The following is a 21,313-nucleotide window of genomic DNA, read 5'->3' as shown; positions in this document are numbered from 1 at the left end:
TTACGAAGACGGCGGGACAAATGTGCGGCTTCTACTGGATTTTTTTAAGTAGGTATTTGTAGATATGTAATGAAAAGTATCTTAAATTTGTGTTCATTTCAAATGAGATTCTATGAAACTCGTCTCGAAGTTTTAATTTTTGCTCGCCAAGGCTCGCCAAAATAAAAACTTCTTAGACTCGTTTCTTAAAATCTCATATGAAATGAACACTCATGCAAGATCCTATATATATGAGGGAAGATAAAAATTATTAAGATGGTTTAGCGCGTACTTAGGCTTAATTTTCATTTACACAAGGGCATTAAGTAGACCTTTGACTTTTAGCAGTTTCAGCAAATAGCCATTTCTGAAGAGTCAAAATATATGAAAAATAAGTATGTGTTTCAAACCAGAGAGTCAAATTTTATTTTTATGTGTCAAATGGTCTAATAGATGTTTTGTTATTTCCTATATATGTGACTGAATCCCACTCCGCATCAATCTGTATATGTAAACTGACCACAAATCTAAGACTATAGAAGGCAACTAGGTAAAGTGTATGATTGCAGTTGGTGACAGCTACCCACTGCTAGGAGTAGATATTTTATATCGAGAGACTTTGTTTAAGTTCCATTTATTATAAACATATTTCCTTTTTCTTAGTTATGATATTTACGTAAATTCTTACTCACAGTATGGAATATTGAATTTTTTAAATCCATACCATACATGTACCATGGTTATCATTGTAAACTACTTGTACTACAAGGTTCGTCAAGTTAGGATAATTATCATTAAGCTTATAAAATGAATTTGCGGCAAACGAAATTTGAGCGCAGTTACGCGGGAGACCATCTTTAATATTCGTTATTAGAAGCTTAGGAAATTATTTAGTAATGAACATTCCATACCATATTACAGAGAGACAACCTTGTAACAAGTACTTGTACTATTCTGATGCTGCTGCTTGCATTCCCTGTTTTGAAGCATGCATAAATTGATAATAAAATATATCAAACATTTGAAATCAGAACTACGCAGGGTAAATATTTCAAAAGAAATAAAATGGAGAGAATATGTGTTGACCATCCGGAAGTGTGCATTGAACGGGAAAAGTCCCATGTTAACAATGGCTAGAAATATTTTAATTGAGGTAGATGTAGCCAAACAGCTTAAAGATGTTCCACCGCCGACAGAGCATAAATGGTACCCATAATTTGAACAATAATGGGTGTTTAATCGTGTATATACATGTCTCATTAGCTCAAAAATTAATATGAAATAATTTTGCTTTCGGTGCATGAGCAATCAGTACTGCATTCCATATAGGACATAGTGCCACGGAATTTTTTCAGGATGCAATTACTTATTTTTATCTTGAAGTAAAATAAGTAGCTCAGACTTTTCAACTTTTCAATGGTGGTAACGGTGTAAAAAAGTAACTTTTGTAACTGAAGAAAAATACTAAATCGTCTGCTCCTGTTTCTGATAGAGAAAAATTATCATTTGTCAGCGTTGGAGCATCTTTAAAGTTATAAAGAACTTAATGTATTATGTGTACAATGTTTTGCAATTTGAGGCCAACATAACTGTTGTGTATGTAATGTCATGCATCTTGACATATACAGTATATGTTGTGCAGCTCGACTTCGAACATTCAACATTCAAAATTTGAATGTCGTGTAACTCTACATTCGGAATTATCGGAAATCATATAATCCAACATTGAAACTTCATCTATCTCTGTAAGGTTTTTAGGATTCAAATGGTAATAATTGAAGTAATAATTATGTAGTATACCTATTTGCGGAAAATTAAGATGGCAGGCAAAATACAGCGCCAATTCATTAAAAATGTTAAAAGCATGTCCTAACTTACAAATCCAGTGTATGTAGATTGAATAGGAACAGATAAAATAATATAGAGGGAGGTGGGGAGGAGGGATCAAAAGGAATTCTTACATTAGGGATGGGATTATTCAATATATATTTTAAAAAAATGTTTGATAATTACTTAATTAAAAATACCCGACCAAACTTCTCGTTAATGGGAAGGAGACTGTCCATGAGAGGAATTAAGATATGTACGACGAACTAATGGATGACACAGTGCAGGACTACAGAAGTGGGCAGCAGAGGTTCCCTGCCCAATCGAATTGGAGGATACTATAGACTCTTGGGATGTCATTTGTTTAGCCTGCGGAACGTGTAGAGCTATTGTACCGGCAAGACGATTACTTCTGCTGTCCCACCAGTCGAGGGATGTTAAAAGGTCAAATCATCTAGAGAGGGCGGGATACCGCCTAAAGACGTCTGAACACATCAAAAAACACCAGTGATATGTTTCACGCAGTTGATGTCACAGAAGGCACAAGATCAGTATATGTAAGTCTTTATTATAAGTCCTATTTGACAGAGGTATATTATCACATCACACGTAATAAGTTTGATTGTTTTAACATGCAGCATTACTTCTACAACAGGCAGTCCATTGGTTCTAATACCGAAGTTGTTCCTTCTTACTTGCGAAAACCATCGGAAGTTGGCATTCAGGCTACATACTATGGCTTATTACCTGACTCTATCTAAATGTAAATACAGTAATTGGTTTTAACAATTTTGTATTCAAATCAATAACGATACAGTACAATATACATGTCAAAAGGTTGGATACAGAAACTAGTACAATGTACTTTAATGTTAATCCGTCTTCATATTTATATATAACTTATAAGATAAGCAATAGGATAGTACTGATTTCTAAGAGATTTCAGTACTAAGTATACAGTGCTTTGTTAGGAAAAGGGAAGGGTGCTGGGATTGATTAAAGAAAAATGGTGTTTATTTTTCAACCATACAAGACCAGAGATATGTTGATAAATCGGCCATCGTTTGATCATCAGTACGACATTTTCAAACAATTTCCTAGAAAAACAGTCGAAAATACTTTATTTACATTTATATAGAGAGTCAATTGGTGTGTACTCATGAATGTAAATATATGTCTAAATAACACAATAGTAATATTAATGTAGAATAACTTATGTTCCATTTGGTGGTTGCGCAATTGGTACTTCATTCCTTATAGGACATGGACTTTTTGAAAAGTAAGTCACTTTTGTAACTGAAGAAAAATATAATTTTGCCTGCTCCCGTTTTCGTCAGCATTGTAGCATCTTTCAGTTAAAGCTGTAGACATTTACAGATAGATAAGGTGTGCAGAAATTTAACAATTTACTTTACTTTCAAAGCCAAATTTCCATCGCAAAAAAGCAGTAAATTAAGGTTTATTTCCAAGTAATGGTAATTTATTTCAATAATTAACTTCGCTCGGGCACCTAAATAATTCATTTTCCCAATTATTTCCCTGGTTTGTACACCGTGAATTATCGACTATAATATAGCGGAAAAGAAGGTTATTAATCATTTATGCCGCAATCTGGTGCGAAACATATTTAATTTTCTGTCAGTTTCATAGTGTTTGGGTAATGACTTACCTAAATGATTCAAGTTTCTTAAAGTAGGGTGTAATAAAGACTTGTGTGTGGAAAAGAATCGATAATTTGAAATACAAATATTGTTATTGTTTCTTGGGGAATATTGATTATTTTTATCAACAGTGGGGATAATAGATTCGAAAGGAATTAAGAGTTTCATAGTTTTTGGGTAATGACTTATCTAAATGATTCTAGTTTCTTAAAGTAGGGTGAAATAAAGACTTGTGTGTGGAAGAGAATCGATAATTAGAAACACAAAGATTGTTATTGGGGTTTTTAAAGGGAATATTGATTATTTTCATCAACAAGTTTCATAGTTTTTCATTTTGTGTGATATAATTGAAGTTTTCGTTTTGCTTTCCTATCACTTAGAAATTCTAAACCTTATTCAATATAAAAAGATTCATTTTTGCGAATGATAACAACGGCGTTCTAGCTACTTCTCTTTTCGCTTTGTGCCCTTTCTAACTTGTCATAATCAATTTCGAAACGCCAATTCAAAACTTCACAAATACCCTTTAAATAGATAATATAAATTACTAATAAATCCTTAAAAGGGAATCACACTTTAGCATATATATTTAAGTTTACGCAATTCATCTATTTTCTTTATAACAGATTTATAGATTCCATTGATGTAATCAGACCAATTAATATTTTATTGCGGAAAACTCAGCTCATTTGATATAGTAATGAATTTTACCTACTGAAAGTACGAACATGATATGGGCATGTTCCTTCTACATGTATGTTAAGGGATGTTACAAGGAGTAAATTTATTTATTTAAAAATCCTTAAAATCCGGAATATAAAGTCACTAGTACATATCTTTAAGCAACCCTGGAAGAAGAAAAAAACTGGTGACATATGATTTTCATGTATTTTTTGCGATAAGGGATAGCTAAAATCAAAATATAAAAAAAAATAACGAAATCCTTCAGAGGAAACCAGGAGGGACGGTCTACCTTAAAAGTAACATGCCCATCTTTTCTAAATCGATACAAAGCTCATATTCAATATTACTTTGCATGACAATGAATATTTTAGAGCAGCATCTTCCGCAAAAGACGTGTAGAAAATTGAAGCTCCACAGCAATAGCATTTGTAAACGGAGCCTTGAGGGACTCCAGCCATAATCCTACCAATTTTAGAAACTGAATTATTGATAAATACTTCTTTATCGATTACATATTTTTTAAATACCAAAAAAACAACTGAAATGCCATATGATTTTAATTTTACAAGTAGGCCTTTGCACCAATATATAGGAAGACAAAAAAAATTGTCTTTTTTTGATATAAATACCGGTACAATGGAAAAATACCATATGAGCTGAAGCGTCGACAGTTTTCAATAAGTGTCAAATTTGTAAAGAATCAATAAAAACGATCAGATAAATTACTAGTATACATGCACTGGAAAACTTGACAGTGCGGACATGTACACATATATGTTAGGCCTACATTGTATATTATACAATGTACATGTATTACTGTGCAGTCTTTCCTAGAAACACAAAACTAATTTACGTGTGGTAATGGTTATTTATATTGATTGAAAAACTTTATTGAAATGCAAGCTTTACAAATAATTAGAAATATCTTTATTTCTCATGATATGTAAATGGATGTTTTGCGGGAATTAACCGGCAAAACGGACTTCATCTGGCAATCCGGATCCTTGAGGCGGTGATTAGTATGACTATTCCACTTCCTGTTTTCTTGTTCTTGCACTTTGTTTTGACGGTGGTCTACGGCTTTCACAAATATCAAGTCATGGCTACAAAAATGGATGTTGATACGCCAGGCTCAAGTGTAATAGCATCTGCTGGAACTACAGGGAGCGTTTCAGTATCTCTACATCCTCTGGTGATCATGAATATATCTGAACATTGGACCAGAGTTCGAGCCCAGGAAGGCAAACCAACACAAGGTATGTTTACATTATCAAGCCAGACAAGTACTACTGTCAACTTTTTTACTGCTATTTATAAATCGTATTAAATCTTAGCCATTCAATCTAGCTATATAGTCAGATTTAGCGGTGCTACCGGACCTGAAGTTATGATTATTCAAAGGATTTGCTAATTATTACATAGTCTGAGCTGAGCAAAGAGAATCATTGTTGTAAAATATCAAAAACTTACACCCACATGTGCAATAACTTGTATCTGTGACCAGTATACCCATGTGTAACAGCTGATTTTATTAATTTACAGTTATAGGAGCTCTCATTGGTAAACAAAAGGGAAGGAATATCGAAGTAATGAATTCCTTTGAGCTTGTCTTTGATATCATTGAGGATGCTGTTATAATTAACATGGACTACTACAATACAAAGGAGGAGCAATGTAAGTATAAAAAGTAGGAAGGCGTAAGCAATATTTCGTGTAGATGCAATTTCCTGCATTCTAGTGAATATTGAACCTCAACTGCAAGTCAATATCCATGTTACTCCCATAACATGAGAGTCGACTGGTCAGCCGTTTTTTATCAGACGTTATTTTGCTGACTGTCGACTCTCATTTCCGAAGGGTTATTTCTTTGATGCAGCTTCCGACGTCAGATGAAGGCGGAAGGAAAAGTGCAATAATATCAATATTTATAGCTCTATCAGTGATAACATTGATGTGTACTTACAGTTTAGGTATTAATTATCCCTTTTATCTAGGGAAAACCATAACTGAGGCCTCATAAAATAGTATTTTAGCGGATTAGACATGATGAATTTTTTCCGTAATATTTTGACCTAGTTTTAAATATGGCGGCTGGTTACTACAAAAAATCTTAACGTGAATTCAAGCGGGCAGAATGCAAGTAAAAGTAAAGGCAGATCAAGCGTTTTGGGGACTTTGCAATTCGTTTTTTCTATTTACCGGCCAGATCGCTATCAACATAATGTTTTGTCTGGGTCATGAAAGTTTATGTTAGGAGATGTAAATATTTGTTTTAGATGGATTTTACGGCTGATTTTATCAAAATACTTGTTGATTAATGAAAAAGAGGTAGGTATTTGACATTGGTGACTATTTTTAATATGATTCAAACGTTTTATATTGTCACAATCCAAACTTTGAAAATGTTACCCTCAGCATCGGGTAAATCAAATGGGCTATCGGAAGTTAGAGGTTAGACACGACGTAATGTTCCAAAAGTGTCTCGTCGTGCTATACCTCTAACATTGTTGGAGTATATCCATGTATACATAAAAAATGTCTTTTATTTAACTCAAATTCTATTGTTTGCATTCTAAAGTAAAACCATGAAGCATATATTGTTTCTTAAAGTAACATTAATTTTTTTTTAGTACATTGAGTATTAAAAAACTGATTTAGTTTCTTATCTCTTCTGCACGTGTATATGTGATGTTCATTATGAAAATATCAAAACATTAAATTTTCAGTTAAGCAAGTGTTTAGTGACATGGATTTCCTGGGCTGGTACACAACTGGTGACGGCCCCACACAATCTGATATTAATGTGCATAAACAGGTATTTATCAGCTACCAGTGAAACTGATTATCATTATACATTATAAAATATAACAGTGTACAACTTGAATATAATAAAACTCTGTTTAGATTGATTCTCAACTGTAACCAGTAAGAATACAGTTTTACCATTTATACACTGATTTTATGTTTAGAAAATATGTTCATATTATGTCCTGGCATCTATTTATATTACATCACTGCATTTGTTCATGTACCAATCTGATTATAATACAGATCCTTATAACCACTCTGTTCAATATAGGATCTGACAATATCCCATATGGGGTCACGTTCGGATGACCTTTTACCACGTGTACTCCAGATCAAATACATTTTCTACACATTTCTGCGTCAATTGATAACGCTATTTCGTCCCAGTAAGCATATACATTTAGCATTGTTATGCACTTTGGGCGAGATGACTACGTGCACGAAAATAATTCAGACAGCTTTTTCAAACTAGTTCGTCCCCAGTCAAGATTCTTGCAGTGCCAATTTCATTGGCCATTTCCAAAGGTCATCCTGACGTGACCCCTAATGGGATGTTGTCAGATCCTCATATCAAACGTAGTGATAATAAGGATCTGTATTTTAATCAGATTGTGCATGTACCAGCATGATATTCTTTAATTATACTTGCTCTTATTGCTATATAGCTACTTTGTATTTTACATGTTCATGCAGAGCTTCTGATTAAACTGTAAATGAGTCATCTATATAGATATTTTTTTTTTAACTATACATTTATTTTCTAGTTATTTTCTATAAATGTATCTATATAATTACTAATTTTAATTCTAAATCTTTTTGTCATATCCTTGTTTCAACCTTCTATGAGTTTTGTGCTTGTTGCCTGCCTCCTTTTGATCCTACAGATGATTTTGTGTGATTGTTATATTAGTTCATGTTATCAGCCGATAACCAAACAAATGATCAATGGAAATATACTTTTAAGATGCTCCATCACCTACAGAGAATAAATGATACTAATCATGTGATAATAATGGTGTTAAATCATGTATATGTGTCTAATTAACACAAAAGATAATATAAAATAATTTATTTTGCTTTAAAATAATTTATTTTGCTTTTTGTGAATGCACAATCAATACTTCATTCGATTCCATATAGGACATATATTATATTGCCACATAATTTTTTTGAAATGCAATTAATTTTTTTTATGTTTTTATCTTGAAGTAAAATGAGAAGTTCAAACTTTTCAATTGTGGTAATGGTTTAAAGTAAGTGATTTTTTTTTAACTGAAGAAAAATACTTATTAGTTTGCTCCTGGTTTTTATTGAGAAAAAAATAGTATTTGTCAGCGGCAGTGCATGTTTAACTGTTATGAACTGTTGTAGGTGTGTCAGATCAATGAGAGTCCTATACTGATGAAGATGAACCCTCTCTCCAGACAGACAGATGTAAGTTAGAGAAAACACAACAAAAAAAAATATCCACGATACTGTGATGGCATGCTTGTATTACCCATACAAGAAATTTTTTTTAAACATACAGATACACACCAGGCCATTGGACAGTCAGTTGGCACAGTTGACAAAATATGACCATGACAATTTACATGACAAACTTCCTAAATAACAATTTGTATTATTATAATATATTCCCACCTCCATATATAGCATTGCTTATACTACCTGAAAATAAAAAATGGCATAGTCCACATGAGTTCAATACACTGTTCTGCACCTTCTGGTAATTAATTGTCAGATGTTCAGTTGGACTGTATATATATATCCAGTATATTACATAACACACATGTACACCAGCAGGTGACTCTATAATCATACTCAAATAACTTTGCTTTTATATACCCGTCATACAGTTTTTTCCCGGGGAAGAAATCAGCTAGCCAATTCTTTCCCCGTGGAAACTATCAGAGGGGAAAAGAAATGACTTCTACACTGATACTATCCCAAATCGCGCTGTATTGCACTAAAGTGTCTGTGAAAATAAATCATTTTGAGATTACATGTATATAATAATTATTCTTCGTGGAGGATATTTCGAGTATAATCTCTCTAATATGTAAAATTCTTTTATCCATCCAGCTGCCTGTTTCCATATATGAATCTGTGATAGACCTTATCAACAATGAAGTAAGTATGATATCAACAATAATGAAGTATGATATCAACAATAATGAAGTATGATATCAACAATGAAGTAAGTATGATATCAACAATAATGAAGTATGATATCAACAATGAAGTAAGTATGATATCAACAATAATGAAGTATGATATCAACAATAATGAAGTATGATATCAACAATAATGAAGTATGATATCAACAATGAAGTAAGTATGATATCAACAATAATGAAGTATGATATCAACAATAATGAAGTATGATATCAACAATAATGAAGTATGATATCAACAATAATGAAGTATGATATCAACAATGAAGTAAGTATGATATCAACAATAATGAAGTATGATATCAACAATAATGAAGTATGATATCAACAATAATGAAGTATGATAGTAACAATATCAACAATAATGAAGTATGATATCAACAATGAAGTAAGTATGATATCAACAATAATGAAGTATGATATCAACAAATAATGAAGTATGATATCAACAATAATGAAGTATGATATCAACAATAATGAAGTATGTATCAACAATAATGAGTATGATATCAACAATGAAGTAAGTATGATATCAACAATAATGAAGTATGATATCAACAATATGAAGTATGAAACAATGAAGTAAGTATGATATCAACAATAATGAAGTATGATATCAACAATAATGAAGTATGATATCAACAATGAAGTAAGTATGATATCAACAATAATGAAGTATGATATCAACAATAATGAAGTATGATATCAACAATAATGAAGTATGATATCAACAATAATGAAGTATGATATCAACAATAATGAAGTATGATATCAACAATGAAGTAAGTATGATATCAACAATAATGAAGTATGATATCAACAATAATGAAGTATGATATCAACAATAATGAAGTAAGTATGATATCAACAATAATGAAGTATGATATCAACAATAATGAAGTATGATATCAACAATAATGAAGTATGATATCAACAATGAAGTAAGTATGATATCAACAATAATGAAGTATGATATCAACAATAATGAAGTATGATATCAACAATAATGAAGTATGATATCAACAATAATGAAGTATGATATCAACAATAATGAAGTATGATATCAACAATAATGAAGTATGATATCAACAATAATGAAGTATGATATCAACAATGATGTAAGTATGATATCAACAATAATGAAGTATGATATCAACAATAATGAAGTATGATATCAACAATGAATAAGTATGATATCAACAATAATGAAGTATGATATCAACAATAATGAAGTATGATATCAACAATAATGAAGTATGATATCAACAATAATGAAGTATGATATCAACAATAATGAAGTATGATATCAACAATAATGAAGTATGATATCAACAATAATGAAGTATGATATCAACAATAATGAAGTATGATATCAACAATAATGAAGTATGATATCAACAATAATGAAGTATGATATCAACAATAAGTATGATATCAACAATAATGAAGTATGATATCAACAATAATGAAGTAAGTAGATATCAACAATAATGAAGTATGATATCAACAATAATGAAGTATGATATATCATGATGTCAATGAGTATGATATTACAATAATAAGGCTTAGAAATCCTGGCTGTTGAAAATGTTCATGTAATGGTAAATCAAACCAACAACCAAAGAGATCTTCACAAAGCAAATAGGTAATCTTTTCTCAATTGATATGAATTCGAAATAAGATTAGTTTTAAATTATTTGGAGTAAAATAAGATATTTTTACAAGTTAAAAATCAGCTGTATTTCTGCTTCAGGCAACCATGCTCCTTGTTGAGTTACAATACACACTGGCTACAGAGGAAGCTGAGAGGATCGGTGTTGATCACGTCGCTAGGGTAACGGCTATGGATGCTGGGGACAGCTCAAATGGTAAATCAGGGTATCAATTGGCCACTCACCAGGCAGATTGTAGCCCTGCCTTATACTCATAATTGTATATGGACCTTTTCAAAATTTTAACAAATGTCTTAGGATGAAATATCAATATTATCATATTTTGAGAGAGTGCAAATGGATCTTCTCTTCAAAGAGTTACTTCCCCTTTGTTGTTTTCAAGTAAAGGTCTCTTCTCATTGAAGAGTTTTCCCCTTCATTGTTTTATTGTAAAGGTATATTTTCATTTTAAGAGTTACTTCCCCTTTGTTGTTCTCTAGTAAAAGTCTCTTCTCATTAAAGAGTTTTTCCCTTCATTGTTTTATTGTAAAGGTATTTTTCCATTTAAAGAGTTACTTCCCCTTTTTGTTTTTAGCGTAAGGGATATTTTCTCATTAAGAGTTATTTCCCCTTTATTGCTTTCATAGAATATTCTTATAAAGAGTTATTTCCCTTGATGTGTACGTCCTTTATCTCCAGATTATTGGTCTGCAATACATCAATCACAAAAGAAACTATTAAATGATGTTTTTCCTTTGAAATTATGAATTACAAATGCAATGTCGGCCTTTGAATTGGTAAAGCTGAGAAGTGAATCCTCTTATTGTGATATAATTTTTTTGGCAACACTCCTACTTAATCTATAAAAAACAAATGAAGACAGCAAATGATACATTCACAAAATTGATTATAAACTGAAGTGGAACTGGACTTCTTCGACCAGGTAGCTCTATTAGTAGAGAATCTAGCTAGAGTTGGGAGATCCCATGTTTGTCAGAGTGTGTAAATCTTTGTATACTTACAGTGGCAGAACACCTTGTGGCCCAGCATAGTTCCATCAAAATGTTACACAGCCGGGTCAAGTTGATCCTCGAGTATATTAAGGCTGTACAAGCAGGTAAGAATGTCCCTGAATTTGATATTGATCTAATATCTGTCACAAGAGTTGTGATAATATGTGGATATGTTCTCTTCGTAAATAAACTACTCCAACAACTGTTAACAGCTGATAGTTTTATTACACGCAAAACGGAGACAGATAACCTGAAATAAAAAGAACAATACCTGACAATACTTAGGGACACATAAATGTACCGGCTATAATATGATATATTTATGCTGTAAAGTAATAAATATAATATACAGGTATTTATTTATTATATATCTATAGTAAATTCTATTCGAATTTCATGGTTATTACATTTACCAATATCAAATTATCAATAAGATGAAGCCTGTGTTTTATGCCTATCTTTGATGAGGATTTATTCCGGATTCCAGACGGGAAAATATAATCTGTTTTATTCATGTTAAGGATTTTTGCAAACTCTTATTTCAGATTCTGATGGAATTAGCTAACCCACAAAACATTTTGAATTTATAAACATGAACTAAACATACAATGATGTCAATTATTTGATACAATTTGTTGTAATTTTATTTTTTATTTTTAAGGAGAAGTGCCTAAAAATCACGATATACTTAGAGAAGCATATAGTCTGTGTTACAGACTCCCAGTACTCAATACAGATCGCTTTAAGGCAGACTTCTATAATGTAAGTCAGACTTGAAAATCACACGAATGCTCATTGGTGAGATGTGTTAAGTGGATGATAATTAGGTAGTCGTATGCTTGCCTTTTTAATAGCCTATTTACAAAGGAGTTGATCGTGTTCTTTGTGTTAAATTTAGTGCAATTGAAGACAAAAAATTTGAAAATGATACTATTTGATATCCATGTATATATGCTAGCTAGAAATTGAACACAAATACTAATTTTAAAAATGACAAATTTTGTTTTCACTTTTATTCTCATTGTCTTTTTATTGGTAGGTCCCATCCTATTTCTTTTTGTGAAAAGGCGAGATTTATTACGAGGGTTTTGGGAAACCAAAACGACATGGGTAAAATACGATTTAATGTCAATTAATCCTACTTTCCAGTGATTGTGCTATAAAAATCACATCAAATTATATATAAATTATGATGGCACAATCACCAGATGGTGGGAATAATTGATGATAAATCCTACTTTACTCTTGTCGTTATGGTATCTCGAAACCAACATTTTATGGATATCCCCTCAAATTGAATAAATGTGACAAGTGGGATGTTGATGTTTGCTCAAAGTATAAAAGCTCCAATTCCTAAAGGAAAGAATAAACAAATGTTAGTTAATGTTTTTCTGTATATAATGATATTGTAAACTGATGATTCGTACATTCCAGCAATGTAATGATGTTTGTCTAATGGCGTACCTTGGAACCATTACAAAAGGCTGTAACACTATCAACCAGGTGAGTGATCTCTCATAAACATATAGTATACCGGCCAGAGGTGACTTAATTTCCTGTTTCTTTGTCTATGGAGTGTTTCATTATGAAATGCAATTTTGTTATCTAAGTAGACTTCCATGGTTCTTCATTTCCTGAAGTTCAACATTTTCACACAATATACTATTCCATCATATTTTTTTTCACCTGTGATATATGCAAATTTTAATCATAGCTATATAGGTTGGTTTACAGATGTTCGCATAACTCAAAAACTATGTAATTTAATGAATATTGTTGGTCCTGACAGAAATGCCATGGTCGACTTAAAAGTTTAATGTGTTAAATATTAGGATTTTCTAGTATATGTACATGTAATTTGTTTGATAAAAATATTTTTGTAGTGTGGTGAGTGCAAAACCTTGCAGCTATTTATTTATTTTCAATTGTAAGGAGCATAAACATGCTAATTAAGATGATATAAAACGATATAAAACAGATTAAGAAAATCGATTTTGTGTCAAGTTTTCTTTCAAATCAAAGTATGATCACACAGTTTTAATAAATCATTTTAATGTATCTTTTCAGTTTGTTAACAAATTCAATGTGATGTACGATAGACAAGGAATGGGACGCCGAATGAGAGGGCTCTTCTTCTGATCTGGATCTATATTAGGCTGTAATGTGACTGACGTGGTTGAACATATCATGTGACAAATGTCAATTGTCAGAATATGTATCACTGATATTTACCAGTGTGCACTCGGGAGTCTCCACCAACAACATCTAGTGAATCTGATGACAACACAACAATGTTAATGTTCAAAATTCACGTCACATGTTAAATAGTGCTATTAAATTATTTGTACTTGTCATGTTAAGACATTGTGAGAAACTGTGTCCTAAAATTTAAAACCTCGAAAAGTTGTCTATTTTTAATTAATAACAGACCTGGCTAGAAATAATTCAGTGTTAAATCAGCATTTTTGTGCCTGTCAAGATTATGCTCAAATTAAACAGAAGCTATATATTATCAGTGTAAATAGACAAGCACCCCAGTGTAAAAAGACAAGCACCCCATATTGTTTATTTTAAAACTCTACTACAGCTTGTATATATCTGCCTTCGAGTCCATTGAATCAGTATATACAATGTGCAGACAATGATTTTGTCCCTTCTACAATGTAGTTGGGCAGTTCTTCTGATCTTAATATTTGACTCTTGGTTTTGACATTGGCAGTCTGAAAAGAGGAAATTTGGTAAAATCAATACATTCTCTACAGCTGTTGTTAAACTATTACAGAAAAATGGAGAGGCATTCAGGGATGTGATTCTTCCTCTTCTCACAGGACCTCTGATTGAACAATACTGTACATATAAGAATCAAATAATGTCTGATGTGATCTGGAACAACATATAATGGTCGTTTTAAACACTAGGGGGAGGTTTTCATCTTTTTAGTCTATACAAATTACCTCCCTTTGCTGATAGGATCAATCATTCCTTGGCATTGGATTTCGTATATATTGTATATCATTGTGAAAAAATGTCTGATAGGTGGTAGTCAGCAGTCTGTATCTATCAACTCAGTGATTACATCATATATGGCTGACACTCGTTTTAGTAAATTATTGATATACGTCAATATACTTGAGAAATGATATCAGTTTAAAGTTTAAACAGAAATAGATTAAGTTCCGGTACATTAAACCTATGAGAGAGAATAGGAGATAATATGTCTCCAACAAGATATGATTTTTTAACATTAAAACTACAATTAATATATAAGAGAGAATATGAGAAAATTCTCCAATAATTTCATTGCTTTGTTATTGATACATATTTGAACCAACATCAAATGTCTGGGAGTGTTTGTATTAGACTACATTCTTACTGACGTCACTACAAAGATAGGCATGAAAAATTACTTACATACTTACAATGTGTAGGGACCTGAAGTAATAAACGCCAAAACGAAGTGAGAACATTAGTACTAAACACATGTCCAGAAGTTGGTGCATAAATTATCATTAGTTATGATGAAATGATGTAACAATACAGTGTATATTTGAATATTTGCAATGTGATAAATAAATACTTTTTTTGAAAACTATACAGTATGAATGTGAAGATTTAACTCGCCTTGTTCAAAGGATCCAGATGACTTACTCTTGTGTCAACCATCAGCTGTCAATGTCGTCTGTCATTCCTCGTAGACAAACGCAGATAAATATACAAGATGGTACCTTGGAGAGCTAGTAACAAGGTTCCTAAAATGGAAGAAATCCTTTATTTTCCAGATGGATTATAACTGCACCGGATTATAAGCTGCAGAAGCCCAATTTTAGCTCACCATCATCAGATGGTGGGCTATTCAAATCGCTTTTCGTCCGTGGTCCGTCGTCCGTCCTTCCGTCCTTCCGTCCGTTAACATTTCTTGTTACTGCTATTTCTCGGAAAGGGCTGAAGGGATCTTTCTCTAATTTCATATGTAGGTTCCCCTAAGGCCCTAGTTGTGCATTTTGCATTTAAGGACCGATCCGTTAACAAGATGGCCGCCAGGCCGCCATCTTGGATTTTGATAGTTAAAGTTTGTTACCGCTATTTCTCAGAAAGTACTGAAGGGATCTCTCTCAAATTTCACATGTAGGTTCCCCTAGGGCCCTAGTTGTGCATATTACATTTAAGGACCGATCCGTTAACAAGATGGCCGCCAGGCCGCCATCTTGGATTTTGATAGTTAAAGTTTGTTACCGCTATTTCTCAGAAAGCATTGAAGGGATCTCTCTCAAATTTCACATGTAGGTTCCCCTAGGGCCCTAGTTGTGCATTTTGCATTTTACATATATGTAGGACCGATCCGTTAACAAGATGGCCGCCAGGCCGCCATCTTGGATTTTGATAGTTAAAGTTTGTTACCGCTATTTCTCAGAAATTACTGAAGGAATCTCTCTCAAACTTCACCTGTAGGTTCCCCTAGTGCCCTAGTTGTGCATATTCTATTTTTGGACTGATCGGTCAACAAGATGGCCGCCATCTTGGATTTTTGATAGTTAAAGTTTGTTACCGCTATTTCTCAGAAAGTACTGAAGGGATCTCTCCCAAATTTCACATGTAAGTTCCCCTAGGGCCCTTGTTGTGCATATTTCATTTTGGGACCGATCGGTCAACAAGATGACCGCCATCTTGTATTTTGATAGTTAAAGTTTGTTACCGCTATTTCTCAGAAAGAACTGAAGGGACCTCTCCCATATTTGACATGTAGGTTCCCCTAGGGCCCTTGTTGTGCATATTTCATTTTGGGACCGATCGGTCAACAAGATGGCCGCCAGGCCGCCATCTTGGATTTTGATAGTTAAAGTTTGTTACCGCTATTTCTCAGAAAGTGATGAAGGGATCTCTCTCAAATTTCACATGTAGGTTCCCCTAGGGCCCAAGTTGTGCATATTTCATTTTTGGACCGATCGGTCAACAAGATGGCCGCCATCTTGGATTTTTGATAGTTAAAGTTTGTTACCGCTATTTCTCAGAAAGTACTGAAGGGATCTCTCCCAAATTTCACATGTAAGTTCCCCTAGGGCCCTTGTTGTGCATATTTCATTTTGGGACCGATCGGTCAACAAGATGACCGCCATCTTGTATTTTGATAGTTAAAGTTTGTTACCGCTATTTCTCAGAAAGAACTGAAGGGACCTCTCCCATATTTGACATGTAGGTTCCCCTAGGGCCCTTGTTGTGCATATTTCATTTTGGGACCGATCGGTCAACAAGATGGCCGCCAGGCCGCCATCTTGGATTTTGATAGTTAAAGTTTGTTACCGCTATTTCTCAGAAAGTACTTAAGGGATCTCTCTCAAATTTCACATGTAGGTTCCCCTAGGGCCTTAGTTGTGCATATTGCATTTTGGGACCGATCAGTCGGTCATCTTGGATTTTGATAGTTGAAGTTTGTTACCGCTATTTCTCAGAAAGTACTGAATGGATATGTCTCAAATTTCATGTGCAGGTTCCCTTAGGTCCCTAGTTATGCATATTACATTTTGGGTCCGATCGGTCAACAAGATGGCCGACAGGCCACCATTTTGAATTTTGATAATTGAAGTTTGTTACCGCTATTTCTCAGAAAGTACTGAAGCGATCTGTCTCAAATTTTATATGTAGGTTCTCCTAGGACCTGCATATTGCATATTGGGACCGATCGGTCAACAAGATGGCCGACAGGTAGCCATCTTTGATTTTGATTATTGAAGTTTGTTAGTGTTATATATCTCAGAAAGTACTGAAAGGATCTTTCTCAAATTTCATATGTAGTAATATGTAGTAAAAGTTTGAAAAGCAGAGAAAAGATCCCTCTTTCTATTGTCAGACATAGATCATTCTTTGGTGGGCGCCAAGATCCCTCTGGGATCTCTTGTATGATTTTTAGCCCACCATCTGATGATGGTAGGCTATTCAAATCGCTTTTTGTCCGTGGTCCGTCGTCCGTCCTTCCCTCCGTTAATATTTCTTGTTACCGATATTCCTCAGAAAGTACAGAAGATCTCTCTCTCAAATTTTACATGTAGATTCCCCTAGGGCCCTAGTTGTGCATATTGCATTTTGGAAACGATCGGTCAACAAGAAGGCCGCCAGGCATACATCTTGGATTTTGATAGTAAAAGTTTGTTAGCGCTATTTCTCAGAAAGTACTGAAGAGGTCTCTCTCAAATTTCATTTCCCCTAGGGCCCAAGTTGTGCATGTTGCGTTTTGGTACCAATCGTTATCGGTGAACAAAATTGCCAACAGGACGCCATCTTGGATTTTGACAATTGAAGTTTGTTACTGTTATATATCTCAGAAAATGCTGAAAGGATCTTTCTCAAATTTCATATGTAGTAATATGTAGTAAAGCAGAGAAAAAATCCCTCTTTCCATTGTCTGACTTAGATCATTCATTGGTGGACGCCAAGATCAGGGATCTCTTGTTTATTATGTTTTTGCGCACCTATCGGCCCACATGGACCTGGCACGAAAATTTTTTAACCAAAAGTATACATATATATTATAGTATCGTTACTATAATATATATATATGTATACTGTTAGTTTAAAAAAATCGTGCCAGGTCACTGTGCATAATTCTACACAAAGTCTCTAAAACAACACAGTCTGATTAATTGAATTTTGGTGTTGTAGTTTTCATCAGAATATTGACACATCCATGGCCACATCCTCGATACTCCAGGGGTTCCGATCACTTACGATCTCTACACCCCTGGACTATCTCATAGTAAAACTGGAGGCAACAGAATAGAACAGGTAATTTAGTCATTTGATGTACATCAAAAGAGCCGTATAAACGGTACACTGTGGTTGACTCTGTGGCTTTGATGTTAGGCGTCGCTCTCTCTGTAGTCTTCAAAGGAAATCTTTGCTAGCCTGTGATTGGTCAAATGTTTTCCGCTGAGCTGCCTTCAATTTCACTATGAGATAGTCCAGGGGTGTAGAGATCGTAAGTGATCGGAAGCCCTGGAGTATCGAGGATGCCATGGCCAGTGCATTGTTAATTAACGGGAAATACATTCGAGTGGTTCACCACGTTTAGTTTGGATTAATGTTCATTCTTTAGATAAAATCGTTTCACGAGTTGTTTTTCACTTCCAAATTTTCATTATCACTTTTCAAGATTGATTTAATCACTGTAATACACTCGTGTGCACGTGGGTCACAAGAGATCGCGCGTACTTATACACCTCCCTTCACCGGCAAAAACATTGGAGTGTACTGGACTCTTGTCTGTCTTTAGATGTCTGTCCGTCTGTCTGTAGAAAAAACGGACAGGTACTCTTTAACTGTTTGATTAATTTCAATGAAACTTCACAGCAATATTGGAGATCATGTGTAGGAAACTTTTGCAATTGTTGTAGCATGTTGATGTCCATATGACCTATCACATGTATCAATAATGGTTACCATAGAAATACATAATGGGGGAACTTGAGGTTGCTATGGTTTCAAATAGAGAACAACTTGGGCATCATTGGTTTACAGTTCTAGTTTTAATTTATACATGATACATGACATATACAGCACTTACAGTAAATGATAAATGGTAAATGAAATCTAAGAAGGGCGTTAAACAGTTATTTATTGATAAAAATTACATGTTAAAAATGAAGATTGCCTACAAATAATACCCAAACTATTTCCCGTTTACTGTAGGCTACATTTGACGAGTGGTATACAAATAATTATAAATGTCACAAGCATTGATTATTTACCAGTATATTTTTTATTTGTTTTATGAAGAAAAGCGCGTGGTAAACAATTTTTTCTCCACTTAATTCAGATTAAATCACAAGTTAGTGAAGAACTACGACAAGACTTGCTTTAGGTTGAATAATATTTCCATTTTGAATCAGTATGGTCAACACATTACGTACCGTATCCATGGGTCTTGCTAGGTTTGACATGGATAAGTATTTGGTTTATTCCTACTATGCAAAGCGCTGATCACCGAGAATAGATAGGCTCATACAGTCTTTTCAGTCAAAAATCAGTGACATCGGAAAGTTTGGGTACGACATTTTATTGAGATTTCGGAATACACATCATTTTCATTCCTAATTTGGCTGGTGCAGCTCGTGATCGGATGCAGAAGAGCTAATAAAAAGAAGGAAAAAAACTTGTGTTGACGACGACACTGCTATGAACAGTTTATCCCTATACAAATGTATATTGTGTATCTCGAAAATAACACAATAAAACCCAAATCATCGGCAAATAGACAGAATTATTTATACATGTATTTCCTAGTCCGTGACCACTGCCATTTGGGATCAAAGTAATATAAAAGATATAATAAGCATCAATTTTCATTGCTCATCAACGGCTTTTAATAATTCAGTTGACCAAAGAAAACATGTGTACGAGCTGTTTATGGAAATGTACTGTATGAGGTCCAATAGAGTTGGATACATCCGTTTAATATGCCAACATTTCCTGCGGCGTTCACGGGTTACGACATGGAAGTAGACTTGGTATCTGCGCTCATTATACCTAACAGACCAAATAACCATCATCGTGCACGACGTAAATGTTTTATTTTCTTCAATGTAATTTACATATGTCAATGGCTATTTTAACTGTACAATAAATAATAACGTTCTATGATTAAACTTTAGTGAACATGATTTGTATTTTGAAAGTTCAAATATGTCAAACATTAACATTGACAAGATTGTACACCCCGTCTATCCCTGGTGGTTGAGGTGATGCATGACATGCTTAAACAAAGGGTGAATTGCCGATAATGCCAAAACTAGCAACCTATAAATATGGACATGATGTCGTGTTGATCATGGTGAGTTGAAGTGAAAACAGTGTACTTTGAAATACATGAATTTTGTAGGAAACAGTATTCAACCAAATGCAGATCCTGTCCACAATTCGTAGTTCTTAGTTATTTAATAATAGAAAAAGCTCTAACTTGTGAATCAACATAAAGGAAATAAATTTAAAGTAAAAAAAAATGTTTACTATGTGCCGTTTCCTCATTTAACAAAAACCAAAACAAAGCCATACTGGTAAATACTTAGTGACGTTTATTATTAGTTGTATACCACTCGTCAAATGTAGCCTGCAGTAAATCGGGAAATAAGTTGGGAATTATTTGCAGACAAATCTCCTTATTCCTTAAATATGTAAATAAATAAAAAGGGAAGCAAAAGAGATAGGTTGCGAATTATTTACAGACATTCCTAAGTATGGAAATAGGTAAAAATAGATGGGGGTCTATTAGCGAGATGGATCAAAATAGATTTGGCCTATCAAAATAGATGGGGGGAGCTCTATTAGCGAGAGGAATAAAAATAGATGGGAGGTCAATTAGCGAGAGCGATCAAAATACATGAGGGGTACATTAGCGAGAGGGATCAAAATAGATGGTGGTCTATTATATGTAGCGAGAGGGATAAAAATAGATGGTGGTCTATTACATGTAGCGAGAGGGATAAAAATAGATGGTGGTCTATTACTTGTAGCGAGAGGGATAAAAA

At 33.6% G+C, this 21,313-nt stretch overlaps 1 protein-coding gene across 1 annotated transcript; it reads left to right on the top strand.

Moving 5' to 3' along the window:
• Window positions 1-5,186: 5,186 nt before the first annotated feature.
• LOC138306991 (COP9 signalosome complex subunit 6-like) lies at window positions 5,187-15,390 on the top strand. Its single transcript, XM_069247599.1, has 10 exons — window positions 5,187-5,407; window positions 5,694-5,825; window positions 6,878-6,966; window positions 8,331-8,393; window positions 9,042-9,089; window positions 10,887-11,001; window positions 11,810-11,902; window positions 12,460-12,560; window positions 13,233-13,301; window positions 13,866-15,390. Exons 1-10 carry the CDS (start codon window positions 5,251-5,253, stop codon window positions 13,935-13,937), a joined length of 939 nt encoding a protein of 312 aa, XP_069103700.1. The 5' UTR covers window positions 5,187-5,250; the 3' UTR covers window positions 13,938-15,390.
• Window positions 15,391-21,313: the final 5,923 nt, after the last annotated feature.

The sequence above is a fragment of the Argopecten irradians genome, chromosome 14 (genome assembly GCF_041381155.1).
Source record: "Argopecten irradians isolate NY chromosome 14, Ai_NY, whole genome shotgun sequence".
Classification (NCBI taxonomy): Eukaryota; Metazoa; Mollusca; class Bivalvia; order Pectinida; family Pectinidae; genus Argopecten; species Argopecten irradians.
This window is presented reverse-complemented; position numbering and strand designations above follow the sequence as displayed.